This window comes from Physeter macrocephalus, unplaced genomic scaffold (genome assembly GCF_002837175.3).
Source record: "Physeter macrocephalus isolate SW-GA unplaced genomic scaffold, ASM283717v5 random_342, whole genome shotgun sequence".
In the NCBI taxonomy this organism is placed as follows: Eukaryota; Metazoa; Chordata; class Mammalia; order Artiodactyla; family Physeteridae; genus Physeter; species Physeter macrocephalus.
The window spans coordinates 1-23137 of record NW_021145563.1 but is presented as its reverse complement, the minus strand read 5'-3'; the positions used below and the strand labels follow the sequence as shown (position 1 = coordinate 23137).

The 23137-nt window shown below is 59.0% G+C and overlaps 1 protein-coding gene across 10 annotated transcripts in view; it reads right to left on the bottom strand.

Annotated features, from left to right (window-relative positions):
* The window catches only part of HDAC7 (histone deacetylase 7), a 34823-nt gene extending 12730 nt beyond the window's left edge, over window positions 1-22093 (bottom strand). The window contains exons 1-10 of one of the 10 annotated variants that reach the window (XM_024122811.3): window positions 21793-22089; window positions 6395-6445; window positions 2793-2980; window positions 2567-2657; window positions 2163-2274; window positions 1433-1548; window positions 1083-1208; window positions 622-713; window positions 344-439; window positions 27-207 (exon numbers count right to left, since the gene is read on the bottom strand). In XM_024122811.3, coding sequence (XP_023978579.1) covers window positions 27-207; window positions 344-439; window positions 622-713; window positions 1083-1208; window positions 1433-1548; window positions 2163-2274; window positions 2567-2657; window positions 2793-2980; window positions 6395-6445; window positions 21793-21811 — 1072 coding nt within the window. In that variant the 5' untranslated portion in view covers window positions 21812-22089. Of the gene's footprint in view, window positions 1-26; window positions 208-343; window positions 440-621; window positions 714-1082; window positions 1209-1432; window positions 1549-2162; window positions 2275-2566; window positions 2981-5411; window positions 5540-6394; window positions 6446-9096; window positions 12080-17957; window positions 18578-21792 lie in introns of those variants that run through there. The other 9 variants (XM_024122812.3, XR_003678426.2, XM_024122810.3 and 6 more) reach the window with 9 other exon arrangements.
* Window positions 22094-23137: the final 1044 nt, after the last annotated feature.

The window sequence follows — 23137 nt, the reverse complement described above, 5'->3', positions numbered from 1 at the left end:
CCTCTCCTGTAGAAGCTGGGACTCACCAGTCAGCAGGGGGGCGTGAGAGACCGAAGGATCCAGGAGGAGAATGGGCTGCAGGCGAGAGGGCAGGGGGCCTCCAGCCTCGGGCTCCAGGCCATGGGGCAGGAAGAGGGGAGCATGGGGGCTCGCCAGGACTGGTCCCCGAGGACCCAGAGTCGGATGGGTCCTGCGGTCACCATCAGCCTGGAGGAGAGGTGGGGAGCATCACAGGGGAGAAGATCCCAGCAGGGAGACGGTGAAGGCCATCAGGTGGGGTGTAGGAGAAAGGAGAGAGAGATCTCGGGCGCTTAGGGTGGGGGAGGGCGCCTCAGCCACTCACCCTGGCAGGGGCGGGCAGCCCCAGCGTGATTGTGGGCAGCAAGGCGAACGGGGCCAGAGAGGTCTCCTGCAGCCGCAGCCGCTGGCCCAAGAGCGCCTGCCATGGGAGCAGGGCAGGGGTCACCGGTCCCAGACCTCCACCCCTGGGCACGCCTTCCCCAGAACCCCCAGGAGGCTCCGGTGGGGGCTGCCCAGACCCTGCGGCCCCAGCCTGGTCGGGCCGCCTGCTGAGAGGAGCCTCAGAACTGCCCTGGAGAGCCCAGCCTGCCAAGGCCTTACCTCGGAGCCCAGGACCGGGTTGGGGCCGTGCTCGCTGTCATTGGGGGAGCTGCACCCTGACGCCGGTGTGCTGCTACTACTGGGGGAGGAGTCTGAGGGTTGGGGAGAGGGGGACGTGCAGTCAGGGGCCAGGAGGCGGGGCCGGGAACAAACCCCTTCCCCAGTGGGCGGGCTCTGCTTCCTGCTTTCTTCCCAGCAGGGCGGGCAGAAGGGAGGCCGCCACCAGTCTCCAGTGTCTTTGGACACTTATTTGTTTAGCGTGCCCCTTCTTCTGGTCAGGCGGCAGCTTAGCCAACAGAGCAAGGGGGCGGGGGGGTTCAGCCCCAACTCGCCCCCAGGCGAGTGTGTAGGACACCCCCCGACAGATACCCATGGCAGCCCTGAGGCGGGCATCCCTTGTCTGGGTGGGGCCTGACCCAAAGGGACCGGGCCTGCCACCCGCCCACCGCGCCGGGCCTCACCGCCGAGGGTCTCTGCCGGCCGCCGTCGGAGGCTGGGCGGGGCGCTCTCCTTCCGCAGCAGCGGGTTCTTCCTCCGCTCCAGGGACTTTTTGGGCTTGTAGCGCAGCTTCAGGTTGGGCTCAGAGACTGTGGGAACACCAGCGTTACAAGGCCCACACCCCCCTCCCACCCCGGTCTCTGGCCTACACCCTCCCTCCCAGTCCTCTCTGAGAGAGGCCAGAGAAGGCAGTGCCAGAGAGAAAGCCACCGGGTGCAGACTGTCCCCCGCCCAGCCAGGACCCCTCCCTGACCCTCATCCAAGGTCCTTCCCCCTTTCCCCTGGAGGGTCCCTGCCGGCCTGTCCCACGCACCTGTCTTACGCAGAGGGAAGTGTTCTGGGGGGTCGCTGGGCAGGCTGGGAACAGGAGGCAGGAAGCTGCTGAGCATGGAACGGGCAGTTCCTTCTGTCTCCAAGGGCTCGAGAGTTCTGTGGAGTGAGTGCCAAGGCTGCTTCAGAGGGGCAGGCATGCCCAGAGGCCTGGCAGCCATCTCATTCCTCCCTTTGGGACCTGCTAAGGAAGGCAGCAGCCCCCAGGGTCAGGAAGTGCCTCGCCGGCAGGAATAGCAGCCATCTCCAGGTGGCAGCATTGGGCCACCCATCCTACCAGCAGCCCACTGGTGATGCCGCCCTCGGACCTAGGCATAGGAGCCAGGGTCCCGGGGCTTGGGTAAGGGCCAGACACAATGGGTGGATCCTGTTCTAGGAATCAGGATATTTTTGTGCTTAGAGGAAGATATAAAGAGAAAAGAAAGCTAGCGTCGTGTGTGTGTGTGTGTGTGTGTGTGTGTGTGTGTGTGTGTGTGTGTGTGAGAGAGAGAATGTGCGACAGGCGGGGGAGGAGAGATAATTAAAGGACAAGAGGGCAGGTATCAGTTGGGAGAGGGGTTCGGGAGAGGCCTGATGATTAGAAGTGAGGGGTGAGGATCAGGTGACGGGCAGCTGGGAGGAAGAGGGGGCGAGTGTATGTGTGCTCACAGGTTGACATCCAGGGAGGAGGGGCGCATCAGGGACACGAGGGGGCAGGTGGGAGAGGGAGTTACCTGTAGGGAACGCTGGGGCTATTGGGATGGACCGTCCTCTCTAAGGCTGCCTGCTGTTTCTTCAGAATCACCTCTGCCAGCTTCTGCTTGACCACACTGCTGGCTACAGCACCTGCAGGGGCAGAAATCATCTGGGTTGGGGGTGGGTGGACTGGTGGCCTCCCTGGAACATTCTCTGCCCGTTGCCCTGACCACGCCCCCAGGACGAGGCATCCCAGGGACCCCTCCGGCAAGAGCCAAGCCTGAGGCCCCACCTCTTCTGTGAAGCCTACGGGTCCCCCTTCACCCCCACCTACATTCACCGGCAGTGCCCAGCAAGCAGAGGGCGACCCAGGCTGGCATCCCCCCCTCCCATGCCCACAAAGGAGGCCGTGGACACCAGCTGGGGAGGCCTCCATGCTTACTTCGCTTGCTCTTGTCCTTATTGAGAAGCTGCCGCAGCTCTTGCTCCTGCTGCCCCACCTGCAACTCGGGCAACGGCGAGTCCATTGAGAGCTGTGGGGAGGGCCGGCCGCCCAGGGAGGGGCGAGGAGTTGGAGACGGAGGCGAGGGTCTGGGGAGGCTGAAGGGAGGGAGGGGTGCTGGGTCTGAGCTCGAGGCTGCTGCGTGCGTGGGGAGCTCTATCTTTACCCTCATGGTCTCCGCCGAGCGCTGGGTCTGCAGGCCAGCCAGGAAGAGGTGGTGGTGCAGGCGCTGGGGGTGCTGCAGGGCCAGCAGCGTGGGCTCCGGCGGGGGCTCCACCGGGGGCCGCTGGCCCACCCGCAGGTCCATGGGCTGGGGCTGAGGGCCTGGCGTGTCTGTGCAGGGCCTGGGGCAGCCTGAGCACACAGAGAGGGCAGGGTCGGACGGAAAGCTCTGCAGGTGCACGGTTACCTAATCAGCCTCCTTCAGATTCACTTGACGATGCTAAAACACCCTCCAGGGACCTCTTCCTCACTGCACCCTCACCACAGTCCTGCATGGTAGTTATTTTCAAGCCTGTTTCACCCATGAGAAAGGAGGTCATGTAAACTACACAGTTAGTATATCGCTAGTGCTGTTTGGATTGAGCTTTCTGACTCCAAGCATAGAGTTTTCCGTGAAATACGTTGCCTCTCCAGGCCAGGATTGGGGGGCTGTAGGGATTTAGAGATGGGCTGAGGGCCCTTTAGTGATACATTCTGGGCCCTGACCTCTCCTTCCCTTCTTCCCACCCTGGAAGGAGGATTGGGCCCAGCTGTCCTCTGATGAGCTGCGCTCAGACACAGCGATCGGACAGGCAGTCCCCTTTGTGCAGCCTCCAACCCCAAAGGGCGTCCCAGGCCCTCTCAGTTGCCATCCTCCCTACTCTATCCCAGGCCATAGGATAAAGGAGAGGTGCTTCAAACCCACAGCCAGCCCTGGCCTGCACCCTGGGCCTGCACAGCCCACATGCCCATGGAGCCTGCGCCCAGGTACCCTCATGCCAGCTCTGGGCCTGGCGTGGCGAGGACAGCAGCCTCAGCTGCCTTTTCTCGAGTGTCCCCTGCACCCACGCCAAGAGCACCCTGCCAAGGCTGTGGATGCAGGGGCTATTTATAACTAGCTGCCAGACCAGGTCCTATGCCAGCACCACCTGCTGGGCCAGGCTGGGCTCAGCAGCCAGAGACATTCTGAGGTGCTCACAGGTGGACAGTTATCCTGGAGAAGGGGAAGCAGGTGGGGCTGGGGGCAGGTGCCCTCAGACAGGGCACACAAGCGGGGAAACCTTTCCGGAGAGGCCTCCTTCAGCTCATCCAACGCTGGGCCTCCCCGATGGGGGCAGCCACAGGCCGTCCTCTAGGCCTAAGCTGAGGAGAACTGAGGAGGACTGTGGCAAAGACCAGCTGGGGAGTCAGGCAACGCGGCATCTGGGCCCAACTCAACCATTATCTTAATATCCATAGCACACAGGCACACTCGCTGCGAACCCTTTTACCTCATCACCCCTGTAGGCCCTGGGAGGTAGTTATTACTATTCCCACATGAGGAAACTGAGGCTCAGGTGAAGGGACCTGGCCAAGGCCACCCAGCTCGGGGCACAGTGAGCTCGGGTTCCATCCTGCTGAGGCCAGCACTCCGGCTCCATCTTCCCATTGACTTCCAGAGAGTCACCTTCCCCGCCCCACCCCCAGAGGGGTCTCTCACTGGGCAAAGGCAGAGGGGCTTGCAGTAGGTGGTCACTAAGCGGCGTCTGTTCTCACATTCTCTGACCGTGAGATGGAGACAAGAGAGGAGCAGAGAAGGGAGATGCCCTCACGACTCTCTGGATGTCAAGAGACCGGAGCGGGTGTCTGGGCACCCGATATGGCCAAGAGCAGGCAATGCACTGCTTTGATGTTCCCACCTCTTGTTCATGTGTCCACCCAGGGACCCCAAATTCTCGTTCTGGTTCCCTCTGGGCCTCTGATGCCACTGCACTCCCACCCCAGGAAAGGTCTCAGTCTTCCCACGTCAGGTGTCCTGGCTTTCTGGGGTGACTCCCCTGGTGATGCAAGAGGGCCCTCAGGGCACCCAGGGCAGGCTACCCAGACTTCAGCCACACAGACTGGGAGCGGCCCCGTCCCTCTCTCCCAGCACTGCCTCAGCCTCCAGAGCAGGCTGCTGGGAACATGGGAGGGGCTCTGCCTGCAGCCCTGGCAACGCCTCTCAGGGTGACTCAGCATATGGGGGTCTCCACAGTCTGATGCTAAGCCGGCTTCTCTCAGCTTTGCCTCCCACATCTGAACACGGACCCTCCGCCTCAGCCGTCAGCTCCCGTCCCGTCACAGCCCAGGTACCTTCTGTCTGCTGAGCTTTAGCTCACAACGTCCCCCTGCTGGTGCCATCCGCCTCCCTCGATTCTACTTTTCCAGATCCTACCCTGACTTCCAAGCTCAGCTGGAGTCTTCCCTCTTTCTTGGACCCAGCCCAGTGCCCTGCTGGGTCAAGCCCTCTTCTGGATTTCCATCATGCTGGCTGTTCCATGCCCTGAAAGTGCCGCCCAGGCAGGTACCAAATCTGAATTAAGCTCCAAGGGCAGGGACTTGGTTTTGCCTATTGCCCACTATCCCATCGCCTAGAACAGTACCTAGCAAGCGACAGGCACCCAATAAATACTGTTTGATTCGATGAATAAACCTCTATATCCTCGGTGCCCTGGACAGAGGTGGGGTTCATTAATGTTTCTTTTTCTTTTTCCAATTTCCGTCTTCAAATTTTTAGAAAATTACACAACTAGGAGAACTAAATAACAGTAGGTGGTGAACTTACTGTTTCTTGACTGGATGGACAAACTCCTTAATCAGCTGCCGCCTCCTTTGGAACTGGTCACATATCGCATTTGACTATTATTTCTCTTTTTACTTGTATATCTTGTCTCCCCACCTGCCTGTAAGGTTTTTTTTTTGTTTTTTTTTTTTTTGCGGTACGCGGGCCTCTCACTGCTGTGGCCTCTCCCGTTGAGGAGCACAGGCTCCGGACGCGCAGGCCCAGCCGCTCCGTGGCACGTGGGATCCTCTTGGACCGGGGCACGAACCTGCATCCCCTGCATCGGCAGGCGGACTCTCAACCACTGCGCCACCAGGGAAGTCCTGCCTGTAAGCTTTTGATGGCTAGGACTGAATCAAAGAGGATAGCGGCCTTCCTTTCTCCCTGCCGTAGTTTGGGTGTCAGGTGTGCACCTTGCACCCGACAGGCCCTCGTCCGGTCCAGCCCCCGCCCCCGCCACATGGGCACGTCCTAAACCCTCCTCGCCCAGCACGGCCTAACAGCAGCAGGGGCAAGGAATGGTGAGAGACCCACGGAGAGGGGTCCTCTCCCTCCCACCCGAGCAAAACGAGGCATCTTCCCACCCCGCAGGGCTGGTGTGAGAACTGCAGAGCCTACAAATGAGACCGCGCCGCCTTGCCCAGAGCCCCCGAGGCAGCGGTCTGAGCGTAAATATTAGCTTCCTACTTGCCTTCCTGTTTCACTGCACCAGCATGGACAAGAAGAGCATCCTGCCTTTCCTTTTCCTGTTGTGCTTCCCAGCTCTGGGGCCAGCCTGGATCCAGAGTTGCCTCTCTTATCCCCCCTCTTACCCCTTCCCCACAAAACCCCAACTTCGCCCTCTCCCCCAGAACCCCAACCTCCCAACTCTCTGGCCAATCAGCCAGCCACCGTTCTGAACGCCCCCTGAGCTCCTCGCCCCGCTTCTGTCCTTTCCAGCGCATCTTCCACTCCCCACCACAACTCTCCCTCAGGCCCACTCTTACCTGTGCCAGGGGGACTGGGGCAGTGGGCACCCGGGCTCACCTGGGTCCCATCTGTAGAGAAAAGAGAGATGGAGTGAAGCGGCTGCCGGGAGGGGCAGGGGAGGAGGAGGAGAGGGGGCCAAGCCAGGCAGGCTGCCTGCTGGTCCGGGAGGCCCCACTCCAGCCCGAGGACACCTCCACCAGAAGCTAACGGAAAAGACCAGACCCCACCCCATTCCTTTCCTCGAACTCCCGTGCCGCCTGAGAGGGATCCCCAGCTCCATCTTCCTCATCTGATCTTTCAAGCGGCTCAGGTATCTTGCTCCGCTGGAGCTCAGTCCACAGCAAGAAACTCAGGAGGCCCTGGTTTACGCAACGGTGCCCTCAGCCCTCCCTGATGTGCTCAGATACAATCTTCCTTGGGCAGCCAAACCAGGCTCCCCTAGCCCGAAGGGGGAGAAGAGGGCTGGGAGGTGAGGTGGGAGAGCACGGCTGCTAAGACTGCACTAAGGATGCCAGGAGGGAGACGCGAAGAAAGGGAGAGCAGGCCTGGAAGGGGAGCTGGGGCCCCCTCTAAGGCTTCCACAGTGCGGGAGGGACCGGGTCGTGGCCTGGAGGTCAAGTCAGATCTGGTGGGAGCTGTGAAGTGGCAGGTCTGGAATGCATAGCTCGAGGGCCCCACGGTAGGAACCCCTTTCCTCCTCCTGCCCCATCCTGGGTCCTGCAGCCTCTGTGCACCCCGAGAAGAGAACCACTCAGGCTTTTTCGTGGATAACCTGAAAAAGAAGTCTTTCCTTCTGGAAATGGTCAACTGTCCCAGGCTCCTAGGATCAGCCCAGGGCCCCCCATCCCGTTCAGAACCCATGGAACCCCACGGTAGGGCTGGTGCTGTCGGCAGCCGAGAGGCCCGGGGATCCCAGGGGCTGGCTGGGGTGGGGAAAGACAGAGCTGAGTCCTGAGGCCACCTTTCCCTCCTGCTGTCCCAGCTCAGAGCCAAGGGGATGCAGCCTGGAGCCTGGAGGCCTCCTGGAGGGGGATGTGGCAGAAGCCCTCCTCAGGTGGAAGGGGTATCTTCTGAAGGACAACTGGCTGGTGCTGCACTACTGCCTAAGGGGCAGCCCCAGTCCTCTTCCAGAAGCTGGAAAAGGAGAAGTCCCTGCAGGCAGGAGCCTCTGGGGGAGGCGGCAACTCTGGGCACAGAGAGACTCCCACCAACTGCCCTCAGACACTAGTGGCCTGTGCTTCGGATGACGACATTTGGTAGGGAAATGCCGCTCCACCTGTTCAAATGCTGCCCGTTCTTTGAAGTCCAGCGCAAGGCCATCTCCTCATGAAGCTCACCCTGACCCCCCCTCTTACCGCCCACAGCACCCACTCTGTGCCCACTACCTCGACACTCCATTAATCAGGGTCTCTGCGGTGTCAGTGCTGAGCCATGCCCATCTGCTCCTAACACCTTGCTGGGCACCTGGCATGCTCTGTTAGGAACTGGCGACTTGAACACAATGACGCTCCCCTGGCCCCCTGCCTAGCACATGGCATGCGTATTTCTCAGGGTTTGTGAGCCTCAAGGAACAGGAGTATGGGAGGCAGCCTCCCCTCCCCAGGATGTGGTAGCCCCCTACCCTGGACTCTCTTAGGACCTCCCCTTTCTTCTGCAGGACCTGGTCCTCCAAGAGAGGTTTTTGAACTGGACACCCGGCTGCAGACCGTGTCTGGCCTGGAGTCCTTGGCCTCCAGTCTCTACCTCCTGGGAATTCTCCCCTAGCTCCCTCGGTCCCTGCCTGAGGGCTGGCCAGCAGCTCTCACGCGTGGGAGCACAGCCAGCTTCTCTGTGCCCAGCTCCCCTGGTAACCATGGATTCCGGACACCGTGCACCCTCTGGATAGGACAAAAGCTAATGGCCCTGAACTCTGTAGTGTTTGTTACGGGGCCCAAAAGGGATGTTCTGTGATGATGATCTATGATGATATAAACTCTGTTCAGAAAAGCTGTGTGTGTGTGTGTGTGTGTGTGTGTGTGTGTGTGTGTGTGTGTATTGCCGACTCTGTTCAGAAAAGCTGTGTGTGTGTGTGTGTTGCCGACAGGGGCAGCTTCTAAAAGCAATGCCTCGAAAAAGTTCTGCTTCTCCTCCAACCCCCTAGGTTTGTACTGAGAGCCTTTGGATTCAGAAGAGCCCAGAGCAACAGAGATAATATCTGGGGGACAGCTCTCCTGTGTACCAGAGAGAGGAAAGTATCTAAAGGCACCCAGTCAGTGGCTGAACCGAAACCAGAAAGCGGCATTCCAGGTTTGGGGATGAATCTGGGACCCCTCTTCTCCTCAGCCCCTCTCAGAGCACTGTTACCACTAATTTGGGGTCAGACTGAAATAAAATCAGGAGTGAATGGACCCGAGGGACAGAAAACACTGCATAGGGCTGGACCCTTCTCCACACAGCTCCGGACCTGGGTGGAGAGCTCTCATTTCTGGAATCCTGGCCACCCCCCTATTTCTACCTTCTTCGCAAGCAACTCTAGTCGGGCTGAAGAGGCACTTTACCTCGTGCTGAGGTTCCTATCAAGTCACCTTCCCCAACCAGACACCTGATCTTACCCAGAAAGCCCACCCTAATGGGTCCACCCCGGCCCTCAGCAACCTCCAGGGCAGACACAAATGCCACTCTTCTGTCCCCTAAACACAAGCTGGCCTCCCACTCCTCCCTTGTTGCCCCAGGCCCTCACCTGTCCAGCAGATGCGACTGGAAACCCGAGCCTGGCCTGACCACCTGCTCTCCTGGTGCTGCCAGCCCTGCATCAGGGGAGGGCTTCCCCAGGAGCAACGCCACCCACAAGCCCCCTCCTAACGCCTCCGATGTCTTTGTCGAGGCTGTGTCCCCCTCCCCGGTCTCCTGAGGAGCTGAAAAAGGAGAAGCAGGCAGACCCAGGCCCTGCAGGCAGAGGAAAACAGGCAGGAGCAAGAGGCCAAGCCCTGGGTCCAGGGCGGACTCCCTCCACCCCCCTGCCCTCCTCAGCTCGGGTCTGCTTCCCCTGACGTGGGCAGACCAAGTTTGACTTCGCGGGGGGGCTGGCAAAGAAGACAAAGCTGGGGGTGAAATGGCTTCAGGAAGGTCCAAGAATAAATAAACCGAAGAGAGAACATCATGGTTGCCTGACTCTCTGACACAGAGTGAGGACCGTGCAGTGTACATTAGGAGCTGATGGGGCTTTAGAGATTGTGCAGGCCAACACTCTCATTTCCCAGAGAGGGAAAGAAAGAGGGCAAGGGGCTATGTCCTGGTCACCCAGCAGGTCAGTGGTACAGCCAGGCCAGACCAGACCAGTGCAGGGGGGAACCCAAGAAGTTGATCCCAAAAGCAGGTACTAAGGACCTCTCTGTGTGAGGTCACTGGTCCAGGTCTTGAAGGGATGGGAAAGTGAATAAAACCTGCTTCTCACTTTAAGGAGTTTAAGGTACAGCCCACAGTTGTTGCTTTTTTAATTGAAAAGTATACTACTTGCAGACACTAAAGTAATTCAAAGAGCCCCTGAAAGTATGAAACCAGAAGTTTCTCACTCATCCAACTCCCTAGAACTTCCCTAGACTCAACCCCTTTTAACAGTTTCTTGTGTTCCCCTTCCAGAAATTCTCTGCTGGTTATTAATTCTATTGCTCATTATCTTGGCGCCAAGCTGCTTATTACTCAGATTTATCCAGAACCCAGTGGGCTGCACGCTGGCTGGAAACTCCTGCCCCATGAAGTGATAGAAGCGAGGGTCCACAGCACAGAGGACATTGGCTTTGAGGTCAGATGGACCTGGGTTCAAACTCTGACTCACTCAGTGACCGGCAGGGAGAGCCAGGGACACGGTGCAGCCTGGGCAAGCCTTGGCTATGCCTCTGAAATAAGAGGGTAAGAATATGGACTGGGAAGAGGTCGTCTGAGATGAGCAATGCTGTGCGTGAAGCAGGGAGCACGTAGCGGGTGCTCCCGCAATGGTCGTGATTCATACTGCTTGCCCCTGAACTAGTCTGCAGCCTCCCTCTGGCACAAGCATTTCAGGGTCTGGTACCACCTGTGTGTCCTCCCCTCATCTGCCACAGTCCACTTTCTCCCAGATGTATTCCTGGTCCCATCTCTTATCCCGACTCTCCCAACCACAGGCTCTTCTCTTTCTCCTCCATCTGAACTTCTGTAAACTAACACTTTACTATGTGCCAGGAGTTGTTCTAGGTGCCCTACGTTTGCTAATTTGCCTAACCCTCATGACAAACCTATGAGGTGGTTACTGTTTTTATCCCCATTATATAGATTAGTCAACTGAGGCCCAGCAGTATTAAATAACTTGTCTGAAGGCACATAACATGGGAGTGGCTGAGCTGGGACTCAAGCCAGGCAACTGGGCTCCAGAATCCATGTTCTCAAGCAATACTCTCCACTGCTGCTCTCCCCAGCACTGCCACTCCCACAGGCCAGCCGGTGGACAGCAAATGCAGGACCCGGCAGGGCACAGGGAAAGATCAAAAAATCCCATAGCCCCCCAGAGACCCGAACCAGCGGCAAACTCCAGCCCCGCTGCAGGTTAGAGGGCAGAAGCTGCCTGTTCCACCTTTGGGCCCCCATGAAGACAATCCCCCCCAAATCACCTATGGAGAGCAACTGTTGACTCTGTAGATTCTTAGAAATGATTGCCACTATATGTGGGAACAGGAGCCGGCGACCGACAGGATGGGGACTTGGAGGCGCACTGGCTTCATCTTCCAGGTGGTCGGGTGCCCTGCCCTGTCCCTTCTTTAGATGCTCCCAAGTCCCTCTGAGGCTTTCTCAAAGCACGCTCCGCTGGGCGGGTGGGGCGGGCAGAGGCTCGGCTCCCAGGTGAGCGGCCTGGGATGTGGACCTGCCCAGACAAAGGCCTCCAGTCAGGCCGAGGCAGAGGGCCGCCGCTCTGCAGGCTCAGCAGCTGTGGGCCAGGCAGGAGGCTGGACGTGAGGGCCGCGAGGCCGGCCCTCCGCCGCCGCAGCCAGCATGCCCCTTTCCCCGCGCCTGGGGCCCTGGGGCAGCTATTTTTAGCTCTTGACACCTGGGTATTTTGCAGCCGCAGGATGTCCGGTTTGGAGTCTCTTTCTGGGAATCCCACATGGGGCAGTTGTAAACAGCCCCACGCAGCGGTGGCCCGAGCTGGGAGCTGGCACCCCCCTTTCTGCTGTTTGAGATGAATCAAACAGGAAGCAGACGTAACCATGGCAGCGGCAGCTTGAGCTCCCTGGGGGTGGGAAAGCGTCCTCCCTGGCTCCTTGTCCCTGCCCCAAGTCCATTCCATTTTGTGGCCTCTCCTCACAGATGGCAGGGGGGAGCTGGGCCGTTCTGAGTTGTGAGCGGCTGGCAGTTCCTGGGACTGGCGCTCTCTGGAGAGCCTCACTGCCCTCTGGCAAAGAAAAACAGAAGTCCCTCCAAGCCCGGCCGGCTCCCGCTCCCGGGGCCTCCCAGACCACCACTCAGTCTTCCCTGGCTGCCCCCTGTGAAGGTGGGAAGGGGAGGGCAGAGCCACTTGCCCAGGGTGTGCAGCGTCCCTGAGCAGGCAGGTTCCCCCAGTCCCAGGCCCAGCTGCCCGGTCCAGCCTGCCCTAGGGTTTCCCAGGTCCCGAAAGGCCTCAAAAACCCCAGTTCCCACTGACCCTCACTGCCCTGTTCCAGGAGCACCGATCCCTGAAATAGGAAGTTCAGCATGATGTCTAACCACCATCTTTCCTATCCTAAGCAAAACAGCCCGAGCAGTCAAGATGGGGCCCCCATCTGTAACACGGGGAGAAGAGTCGAGTTTCTATCCGCTTCTGCCTTTGTCTCTCCCCCTCCCCCACCCCCTGGTGCCCCACTTAGACCAGCTGCTCCTTCTTAGCCTCCCGCCAGCCCCAGCCAGTCTTTCTCAAGGGCCAGCGCTTGCCCCAACAGGAAGCACGGTCACCGCGCCGGGGCTGTCTCAGAGCCACTCCTTTCTCCCCTCTTGAGGTCTCCTGTTCAGGCCCTCGCCCTCACGGATCCCTCAGCTTCTGGAGACCCTGCTTCCCTGTGCACCCCACCTCTGCCTTCCGCAGGTTCTGCCTCTCCCAGATGTGCCTTCCTGGCTCCTCTCACCTGTGCCGCCCACGAGGCCACTCAGCCCACTCCCGAGACTGCCAGGGAAAAGCTTAAGCTATGATATTAATGTCCATCAGTATTATTTTATTATTAGCAGTAACTAGAAATATTAGTATGATCAACAACCATGTGCTGAATGCTTACTGGGTGCTGGTTACTGTGCTAAGCGTCTGACTTGTACCATCTCATTTGGTCCTCACAACCACCCTATGAGGTCGATAGGTCTACCATCCTCACGTTACAAAGGAAGGAAACTGAGGCTCAGAGAGGTTAAGAAACTTGCCGAGGTCACACAGGTGGTAAGTGGGGCTTCTGGGACTCCAGAACCTAAGCTATAATCACTACACTGGTGTTTACAACTAGTCCCACCCACCGAGGTGAGGTAAGGCCACCAAGGGGCCACACAGGACATAGTGCGGTCCCAACATCTGAAGGCCTGGGCATGACTCACATGTTCCCACAGTGCTGGTACTCCATCCAGAAAACAACAACAAAAATAAAAACAGAATCATCTCTGCCCGTGTCCCTCACATGCTTTTTCATGTCCAGGAGGCACTCCCCGACCCCATCCTCACTTCCTTTTTCATCTTACCCCATCCTCACTTCCTTTTTCATCTTACGTTTTCCCTGCTTTTTAAATGTACATATTACCATTTTATCATTTCCTGTAAGCTGCCCCCAGCAGGGTATAACTAAACAAGCAAACCCCCAGGTGCGGTGGAGGATCAATGCTGTGTGAAAGCACTCTGGAAACTGTCAAGCCCTGTCTAAAATGCAGATTGCATAACCAGAGCAAGACACCCACGGAGCGGCTACTTGGGAGTGAATAGAATCCCCCAGGGAGGGGATGCCTGCGCGAGCTCTCTCTCTCTCTCTCTCTCTCTCTCTCTCTCTCTCTCTCCCTCTCTTGCCCAGGCCTCACACACTCGGGCAGGCCATGGGCAAGGATGGAGGCACCCACAAGTGCAAAAGGGAGCACCCATCTTCAGGGCAGGCTCCTGGGGACTAGGAACATAACCAAACAGCCATCAGCACCCTTGGACCTGGGGCAGGGAGAGACAGAGGCCACAGCGAGACCCTGGCCTGCTCCATGGCCTGGGGCATCACGGATATGAGTCCGTGAATAGCAACAAGCTATGAATGCTGGCACTCACAGGGATGCCACATTAATATTCATGACAGTAAATACCAGATCCCCATCCCAGTTATGCCCCAGAATCCCGCTCATTTGGCCTGTTATTTTTGGAAGATGGCAGAACTCTGTCGGGTAGATTCTCCAGGTGACATGTTTCCCTTTTGTGGCCAGGGCTGCCCTTGAGAGTCGCTCAGCTGGGGTTTTTCCAGACCACAGATCCAGCCAGGGTGCTTACACAGCTTTCAGGGAATTCAAAAGCCAGATGCACAGTCCTGGGTACAGATTTGGACAAACCAGCTGTGAAGGACAATTTCTAGCCAACTGCGAATTTGATGAGATGAAAATTTACTGCAGTGGAAGGTGGAGATCACTGACTGAAAAAAATGGCGTACGTGGTATGGTCTTGTTTTGGTAAGAAGCACGATATATAAAGGCATGTCAGGAGATGGGAAGGTGTACACTGAGGTACTGTGGCAGTGATCTCCCACTGCTGGGATTGGGATGTTTCTTATTCTTTCATTTTTGCTCCTCTGTGTTGTCTGATTGTCTACGATGCACAGGAACTGCCTCTGTAATAATAAAACAGAACTGATATGTACATGTACACCCACACAATATCAAGATGGCACTGCCAACGGGCGGCAAAGTCAGGATGCGACCTCTGGTTCCCGTGAGAACTAGGACATAGGGCTTTCACTGATTCCACGTATTATATTCTTGGAGCCCATATCCTCTGGAGTTCTGCATTATCTACAGCTCAGCATCCTCTGCCTCTCCCGAATCATACAGAGGGCCTAGCACAGGCCTGGGCACAAAGTCAGGACTGACTTAATGGATGCCTGTAGGCTGAATAATGATCATTTCCTGAAAGAAATGCCTCCTGCCTCTTCCAGGGCCACTGTGCTGGGAATACAGACTGCTGACCTCACTGACCTTCTCAGCCCTCCTCTGCCTCATGCCCCTCTTAAAAGCTGCCAGGGAGGGGGCTAAAATAAAGGTCGCCCCAACAGATGCTGGCAAGGTACTTACTGCACAGCAGGGCCATCAGCAGGGCCCCAGACCCTCCCCAGCGCCAGCTGGCAGCGAGGCCCTCAGGTTCCCCCGCATCCTGCCTCACTGGGAGAGGCCAGGGGTGGGGGAGTGAAAGAGAGAAGGGGTCCACCCTGTGACTTCTGGCTATAGACTCCTGCTGTTCCAGGCCCTTATGGGTGGAGGAATCTGGAACAGTGAATTTGGCCTGGTTTTTCCTGTGAACTGGGGCTGAGCCCAGTTTCTGTTCTTCATGTCTTTAACATTCCCGATCCCTGACCTTCAAAACTATGAACAATAACATCAATAATAGTGATAATATTCTGTGTGCACTGACTTCATACCAGACACGGTGCTAACCTTACTTACTTTAATCTTGATAACAACTCCAGGAACTTGAAACTATTATTATTGTCATATTACACAGATGGAGAAACTGAGGCACAGAGAGCCGTGTGCCCAACGTTACACTTAGTTACACTTTGCAGGAGAAACAGGGACGCTGCCACATTCCTCCCTCTGTGTCCTCACTCGGAAGGCCCTTCTGCCAAGCTTTGCAATGGGCACAGGAGAGTCGAGGGTGATCATTCACATCTGTAGGGTGCATTAGAATCTACCGAGTGTTAATACGCGCATAGGAGCAAATCCCCACATGAAAGACTAGGAAATCAAGTCTCAGAGCCCTGGGCAGCTTTGCACGAGGTCCCATAGCCATTCAGCTGGGATTCAAACCCAGGTCTTTGGTCTGAGAATGGCAAGCTTCTTCCCCTCTATCACACAATCTCCTTGGCCCAACTCTCAAGATGGCTCTGAAGGCCTGGAAGGGAGATGCACTGCCTCTAGCACCCTGGAGATGAAGTCTGCGCCCAGCCCCTCGCCCGGTGGGGGTGGGGTGCTGTGCCAGCACCTCATCAGCGGCTCCACCGTGACTCACTCCTGGGACCCAGGGGAAACACAGCCCTGAGCTGCGGGCAAACACGGCCTGCCGCCTGCCCCGCCTCCAGCTCCCCGCCTCCACATTTGCTAACCGAAACCCGGCTGCTGCTATTTTTAACCCTCCAGCTCCCCGTGGCCCGGGGCTCCCCCCTTCACCCCACCCCCCCAACCCCTGCCCCAACCGCGTGCTACCAGCCTGTCATTCTGAGAGCAGTTCCACAACCTGAACGCCCAGGAGGGCGCAGCGGATGCCCGTGCAGGTTTGTGGGGCAAGCAAAACAAGACGGTTACGGCCCCGTCGCCGAATTCCCCCACCCCGACGCTTTCCGAACCTGTGGCTCCCCGCCTGCCCCTCTTCTCCCTGTCATCCTGGCAGCGGGGGAGGGAGGAATGGGACTTCCAGGGCTGGGGGGGGCGGTGTGCTGCAGGAGCCAGAGCTGGCCTCCTCGGGGTGCAAGAGAGCTGAGCTGGACTCCCGAAGAGAGATGGGGTCACCCTCATTCCCTCCAGGGCACCGGGCTCGCCCAGAAAGCCCAGGGTCTCTGCCCACCAGGGTTTCCAATCCCTGCAGGCAACATGGGGGAAAAAGGAAGTGGCTGGTGAAGGGGTGGGGATGGTGAGTTTAGCCCAGGGCCCTCCTCGTGGGATGTCTCCTCCCCATCCTGGGCAGAAGGCCTGGGAGACACAGGAGTCCAGGGGGTGACTGCACCCAGCAGCCTAAAGGAGGCCCAGGGTTGAAAGACTCCAGGCAGCGGGTTGGAGGGTGGGAGGCCAGACGGGGCCACTTCTCTCACGTGAGGGCTCCTCTGATACTCAGCTCTCTGAGGAAAGGGCCCTACCATCCTGCAGCCGGCAGCTCTGGAGCCCCAAGGAAAACCTACCACGAGAAGAACCTGGAGGTGAGGGGGTCTGAAGGCTGCTTGCTGATGTGAAAACCTCCTGAGACGGGGGTGAAGGGGTAGGGCTGCCGGGGGACCAGGGAGGCACTGCCTTCTAGCTGTCATCCGCTGCCCCCACCCAACATCTGCCAAGCCCCCCGCTCAGAGTCTCACCCAGTTTGAGGAGCAGATTCCAAGGGCCCAGGAGAAGCTCTGGAGCCAAAGATCTCCTCCGCTCCCTCTCTCCTGCCCCGGCCCCCCGCTTGGCCAGCCTCGGCCCTCCCTTTGCCCTGTCCTCGCTGGCCCCTGCCCCAGCCCTTCTTTCTGGTGTGTCCTGTCTTCCAGGGCCCAGCTCCTCTCTAAGCCTTGACCCCCCCTCTCTCCTCAGTGATTCCTGAGCCAGGTAAATAAATCCCAGTGGCCACAGAGGCAGCCAGGCTAGACCAAGAGGGGAGGGACTTGGCACCGGAGTTGTAGGGTGGGGAGATGGGGAGGAAGGGAACGAGGTGGGAGGAAGGTGAGGCAGGAGGGTCAGGAATGGGCTGGCACTTGAGAGAGGCTGCCGCCTTCCCAACACCTGACATGTCGACAGGGCCCTGGACTCGGCCCCGCGAAGGGAAAGAGGCTGCTCCCCCAAGCGCCCGAAGCAGGCTGGGTCCAGCCCTGTCCAGCTCCCCCTCCTCCCCTCCCCTTCTGCCAGCCTCTGGGGACTGCTTAGACCCTGCTGTTCCATGCCAGGCAAAAGGCTGGCGACTGGGCTCCAATCCTCTGCCAGCACTCGGCCCGGGTCTCTCACCTGGATCCAGGCGGTTGCCAAGAATGGCTCAGAAGCTCTGAGGGCTCACTTCTAGTCTGGGGAGGTGAGAGCAGGCATCGTTGTCACTTCTCAAGCAGGCCTCCCCTGGCCGCCCTATCTAAGGAAGTGCCACCTTGTTATTCTCTATTGCTGCACCTGGTTCATTTCCTTCTTAGGGTTTATCGCAATGGGTAACTAGATGTATATACTCATTTCTTTACTTGCTTACTTGTCTTACTGTCTCCTCCACTAGAGTGTAAGCTCCCTGAGGTCAGATGCCCTGCCTCTGTGTTCACTGTGCATCTGTGCCTGGGACCTGGCACACAGCAAGGCTCAGTAAGCATCCAATGAGTAACTAAATAGCTGAATGCCTGGCTCAGTAAAGGGGGCCTTCTGGCTGCCAACCTCACTTTTAGGATTGACGAGCAACAGTTCCAGGATTTCCCCAGGGAGGAGGAAGCAGGATGTAACAGGAAGAGCAAGGTCAGGAAGCCCGGGACCCCAGGGAGAAAGGTCAAGGCCCAGTAAGCATCCGGACCAGTCCCATCTGGTCCACGGCATCACGCTGAGTATGGACATGTACACAAATGCACACGCAGAGGACGCATGGGTAGGTCCTGGACTGGTCTTGAAAGGCTTGAATTTTGTCCTGGTTCTTCCTGTTAATAGCCCTGTGTCCTTGCACAAACCACATACCTTCTGTGGGTCTCAGTTTCCTCAAAAGAAAATGTGAAGAGATTGGTGGTCCTCAAACACGGCTTTGCACCAGCTCACTGAAGCGCATGTCAAACTCCAGATTCCCAGGCCCAACCCCTGCAGATTCTGAGTCTATCTGGAATGGGGCCTGAAGATCTTTATACATTATACATTCCCAGGTGACTCTAAAGCAAATGCTCCGGGAACCGGCATTGGAGGAGGGATGAAAATGCTTTCCAGCAAATACCTGGACTGCTATTAAAAAAGCCACTCCTGCACAGGCATACATCCCCCCAAAACGTGTCCATATACCCCACGCAGAGCCATGAACTGCAAAGGTGCACAGCTCTACAGACGACACACATCTGTACTACACGTGTGCATGTTCCCCAGACACCCAACAAAGAGCCACCACGTGGATCACAAATTGCCACGGGATCACCACCTCTACACACACAGCCCAGGGGCACACATGCAGGCCCACCACCACATACCCAGTGTGCACACACACCCATCACATGTTGACCCACACCAAACAGACACTATCCTGAATTTATTTTGCCTCTGGGAACTGGTCCAGGACCAAAGGAGCTATGCTCTGCTGATGCAAACATCCCTCCCGCCTCTGCCACCCCCCACCCCTTGCCCCAGGCAGCATGCTGTCCAACTCCCCATCGAAGGGGGAGAGCTGCTGGAGGACAGTCGGGAGATGGGATGAGGGGAGGCACGGAGCCCTCCCCAAAGTCCAGCAGGCCCTCTCTTCCCCGTCCCCCGCAGGAGGTGCAAAAGGGCCTCCACCCAGCCCAGCCCCCCACCCCGACCCCCAGTGCTCACTCAACCCACTTGCCTAGATTCCCAAGCCCTGGGCCTAGGGAGCCAAAATGGCAAAGGAGGTGGCCAGATTGAGGGACTCCTCCTAATACCCAGACCTCTAAGGAAAGGGCTGTCTGGGGGCACTTTCCTGCAGCTCGAAAGCCTGGGTCCCCCAGGGAAGGTTGCCACAGAAACAGGGGGAAATATCACAAGGAAACACAATACCCGGCAGGGTCACCTGCTGACCAGGCTTCCTGCTGTGTTGCCCACCCCCCACCTCATTGCCTTCTTGGCCTCCTTCTCTCGCCTCCTACTCTGGCCTTAGCCTAGGCCTCCTCACCAATGCTCTCCTTCCTGCCTCCCCTGGGTTAGGGAAAGCAGCCTTTTGCAGAAACTCTGCCCCTTTTGGTTCCAAACAACAACATCAGGGATGGCCCAGAGCTAAGGCCCCCCGCTCCTAATCCTACCAGCATCCCCACCACAGGAAATCAAAGCTTCCTGCCCCAGAGGAAGTGCCCCATCTAGTGAACAAATCCAACACATAAACGCACAGTCCCGGAGCCTTGGGGAGGACAGAGGGCAGCTCCCACGCCTTACCCCGGCCCTGTTTCCAGCAATTCCCCCACACCCCACTACAGGCCCCAGTCTCAACGCCGACTGAGGACAGGTCAGGGCCGAGGCGTGACGGGAGCATGGGCAGGACCTGAGCCAGGCCAGGGGAGGAGAAGGCCAGGAGAATGGGCACGGGCAGAGTTAGAAGGTCTGGTCCCAGCCCTGCTCAGCCTGCCATTCCCTGGCTGGGTGACCCTGGGCCTTGCATTAGCTCATCTTCTCTCAGACCCCTGCCAACTTCAAAATTACTACCTCTTAAAACGAAAGGTCAGGAGAAGGAAGACAAAGAGAAGGCAGGGGTTACGCAGGCTTTGGCCTTGGGCAAGGACGCCTGCAGCTACAGGAGGGTCCCCACTCCCTGGGCCCATCACACATGCGTTTCTCACTTCCAAGGGCTTCATATCCGAATTGAGGAGAGGATGGACGAAGAGAAAGTTCCAACTCTCATTCCCAGACCAGGATGAAAGCTGGGGTCCATTATTCCTGAAGGAAGTGGTGGGCATAATAGCCCCCACCGATCCATCTCCTCCTCCGTGGTCATTTTACTGATGGGGAAACTGAGCTTCAGCGTCCAAGCGGAGTGACCAGTTTAGATTCTTGGAAGAGTCAGTGCAAGACCTGAATGCAACCTTCTCAGCCTCAGGATCACAGCTTAAGACTTGGTGGCCAGAGAGACACCCACCCCTGGGCTCAAGCTAAGGAACACAGAGACCTCGGGAGAACACTTCCCGGGGCCATTCCAGATGTTATACCAAGAAGCAGCTCTGAGCCTGCCTCTGAGCCTGGCCAAGCCAGGGACGAGAAACATCAGGGGACTAAAGGCAGGGGAGGAGTCCCAGCAGGTCCAGGACCTGGTTCCAGTCCAGGTTCACTGGGAACAACACAGCAAGACTGCTTTGTGCCTCAGTTTCCCCAGAAGTGACTCCACAGAGGAGGAAACTTACTTATTCATTCAGGTGGGTAGAGGCAACAGAGAGCAGAGTAGGGAGGTTGAGATGCTGAGCAATGAGGCGCTAGGAGATGTCTAGCAGAGGCTGGAGAAGGAGCTTCCAAGAGAGCTGGTATGAGGAGAGGAGTGTGCGGCAGCCTAAACCACTTGGAGGACCTGGCCTGTGGGGTCCATCGGGGGAGAAATGGGCCACCAAGGGGGCCCATTAGGAGGTAGGAAACTGAGTCACATTCTCTTTTCTTTCAGCCCAGTGGCTGGGCAGGGGTCTTAGGAAGGTTCCCATGGATCCAGGTGCAAGTCCAGGGAACGGGCTGATGAATCCAGATGTTGAGTCCCCAGCAGGGCCACTGAAACTGGTAGGCAGAGCTGGGCCTCAAGCAGATGTTGAATGAGGGTGTGGGGAGGGGTGGGCAGCAGCAAGACAGCCAGTGTCCAGATGCAGGGGGAGGCCTCTGGGGTAGGCAGGACAGCCAGCAGGGACGGGGAATGGCCTGGACTTGGTGGGAGGAGCACCAGTAGCTGGCAAGGTCAGATCCGAATGGGTAGCCTGGGCATCGGGAGGCAAGGAAATGGGGGTAGGGGGAGCTGGGCGGCCTGCAAGCTCCAGAGGTCTCTCTCTCTCAGCCCACAGGCCTAGAAACTCTGGGCGTCAGGGCCCAGCCCAGCTGCCAGATTTGCCGCCTGCTCTTACTCCCCAGGACCAACAGACCGCAGGCTTGGGGGGCACACATCCTGTCCCCCACCACTCACTACACAGCCTGCGGTCACCATCTTCCCGCGCCCCTCCAGCACCGCCGCAGCTCACTCGGGCACAGGTGTCTCTTCACCCTAATGGGTGAGCAAAGGTGGGGGGCGGGGGCGGTGCTGAGAGAAACCTCGCTGTCAGAGACCCTCCCTCCCAGGGATCACTCTTCCCAGCGGAGGGGTCGGAGTACGGTCCGGCCGGGATTCGCGGGATGGGGGCGCTGATGTCCGGGACTAAGAGCCCGGCCCCAACTCAATGGGTCCTGCCCTTTGCCCTACGCTTCCCAACCTTCCGCCCCGGAGCACCGCCCCCTCCCGGGGCCGCGGCAGCAGTCCCTCACTCCCGGGTCCCCCGGTCCGTTCTCCCCGCAAACGGGGGTGATGGGACGCCGGGCCCGCGCACCGGCGGCCCGGGGCCTCCAACTCCCTCCCTCGGGCCTGTCGCTGCCCCGCGGCTGGCGGATGTGGGCGCCCCGCTGGAGGCCCGAACCCTCCGGCCCCGGAACCAGCCCGGGCCGGGAGCCTGCCAGAGCCCCGCGGACACGGGCGGGGCGGGCACGGTCGGGGGGCGGCGCGCGCCGGGCCGGGCCCGCGGGGCCGCCCGGAGCCCGAGCCGGAGCCCGAGCCGGAGCCCGAGCCGGAGCCCGAGCCCGGGCGGGCGGCGCTGGGTGCCGCGCGCAGGGCGGGGCGGGCGAGGGGCGGCAGCCCAGTACTCACCAGCGCCGGGGCTGTGCATCCAGGGGCCGGGGCCCTCAGAGCGGGGGGCTCATGGCGGGGCGGGGGGCTGGGGCGCCGGCCTCACATCCCCCCGGTCGCCGGAGGCTGCGGAGCGACTGTGAGACGGCGAGAGGAAGGGAGGGGGCCGGGAGGGGGAGGGCCCTGGCAGCCCGGCCGGCCGGGTAGGATGACAATGGAAGGAAATGCTTTATCTGAGTCTGAGAGCGGGCCAAGGGGGAGGGGAGGGAGGGGGCCGGCGCTCGCGGCCCGGGGACACACCACCTCGCAGACACGGCGCGGCGCCCGGGCTGGCGAGCGGCGGACACCCCGCGCGGCCGGCTCGCGGGGAGGCAGCGCCGAACCCGGAACGTGGGACGCGGCCCCGACCCGCCCGCGGACGCCGCGCTGCCGCCCAGTCCCGGCCGCCGCGCGGCGCAGCGACCCGCGCACAATTCCCGGAAACTCAGATACCTGAGCGCACGCACCCTCGCAGACACCACGTACGCGAGCACACATCCATGTTTACCCGGGGCAGACTCGTTCACAGACACTCTGCAGGGGAGGACCCCCGCGCTCACAAGCACACATACGTACGGCCCACCAGCCAACGGTTACACAGGGGGACAGCGGGACACGCGTGGAGCCCCCGGTCCCGGCGAGGAGTCCCAGACAGACACCCCCGCCCCCCGCCCCAAGCACGACTTGCCTGAGGAAAGTTCCAGGATCTGATTTGAATCACTGCCCAGCCCTCCCCCTCTGCCACCTCCTCCCCCCCACCCCGACCTCGCCAGCTGAGGGGAATCGAAGGGTCCAGCCTGTTCCTATTAAAAGAAAAAGGGGGTGGGGGTGGTGCGGATTTTGAAAGTTTTCTTTTTTTAAAGAAATTTCTCAAGGGATTTCCTTCCCTCCTCTCCTCTTCCTCTCTTCCTCCCATTCCTCTCCCCCCACCACCCTCCCCTCTACTTTCCCCCTCCCGGTCCCTATGAGTCAAACTTCAGCAATGTGCCCAGTGTCTCCCAGTGCATTACAGCGGATCACAGAAATGTTCCAGTCTGTGAGTCGGAATGCAGCCGCCTCCAGCCCTCCCTCAGCTAATAAACTCAGCTGCGGGCTGGCTTTACGCAGCAGCCCTCCCTGCCCCCCCTCCCTTTTAGAGAGACCAGAAGGTCAGAGTCAGGGGTCAGGGGCTGAGGACCTCGCCATTGTGCTTCCCGGCCTGGTCTATCAGCCCTGTCGCCTTTGGCAATCTGCTGGGTCAGAGATACAGCGGCTCCCGGGAAGGGGAGAGGTCTGCAACGGAAACGCTGGGCTCTCCAGCGCTGGGGGCCTCACTGCTAGAAGGCAG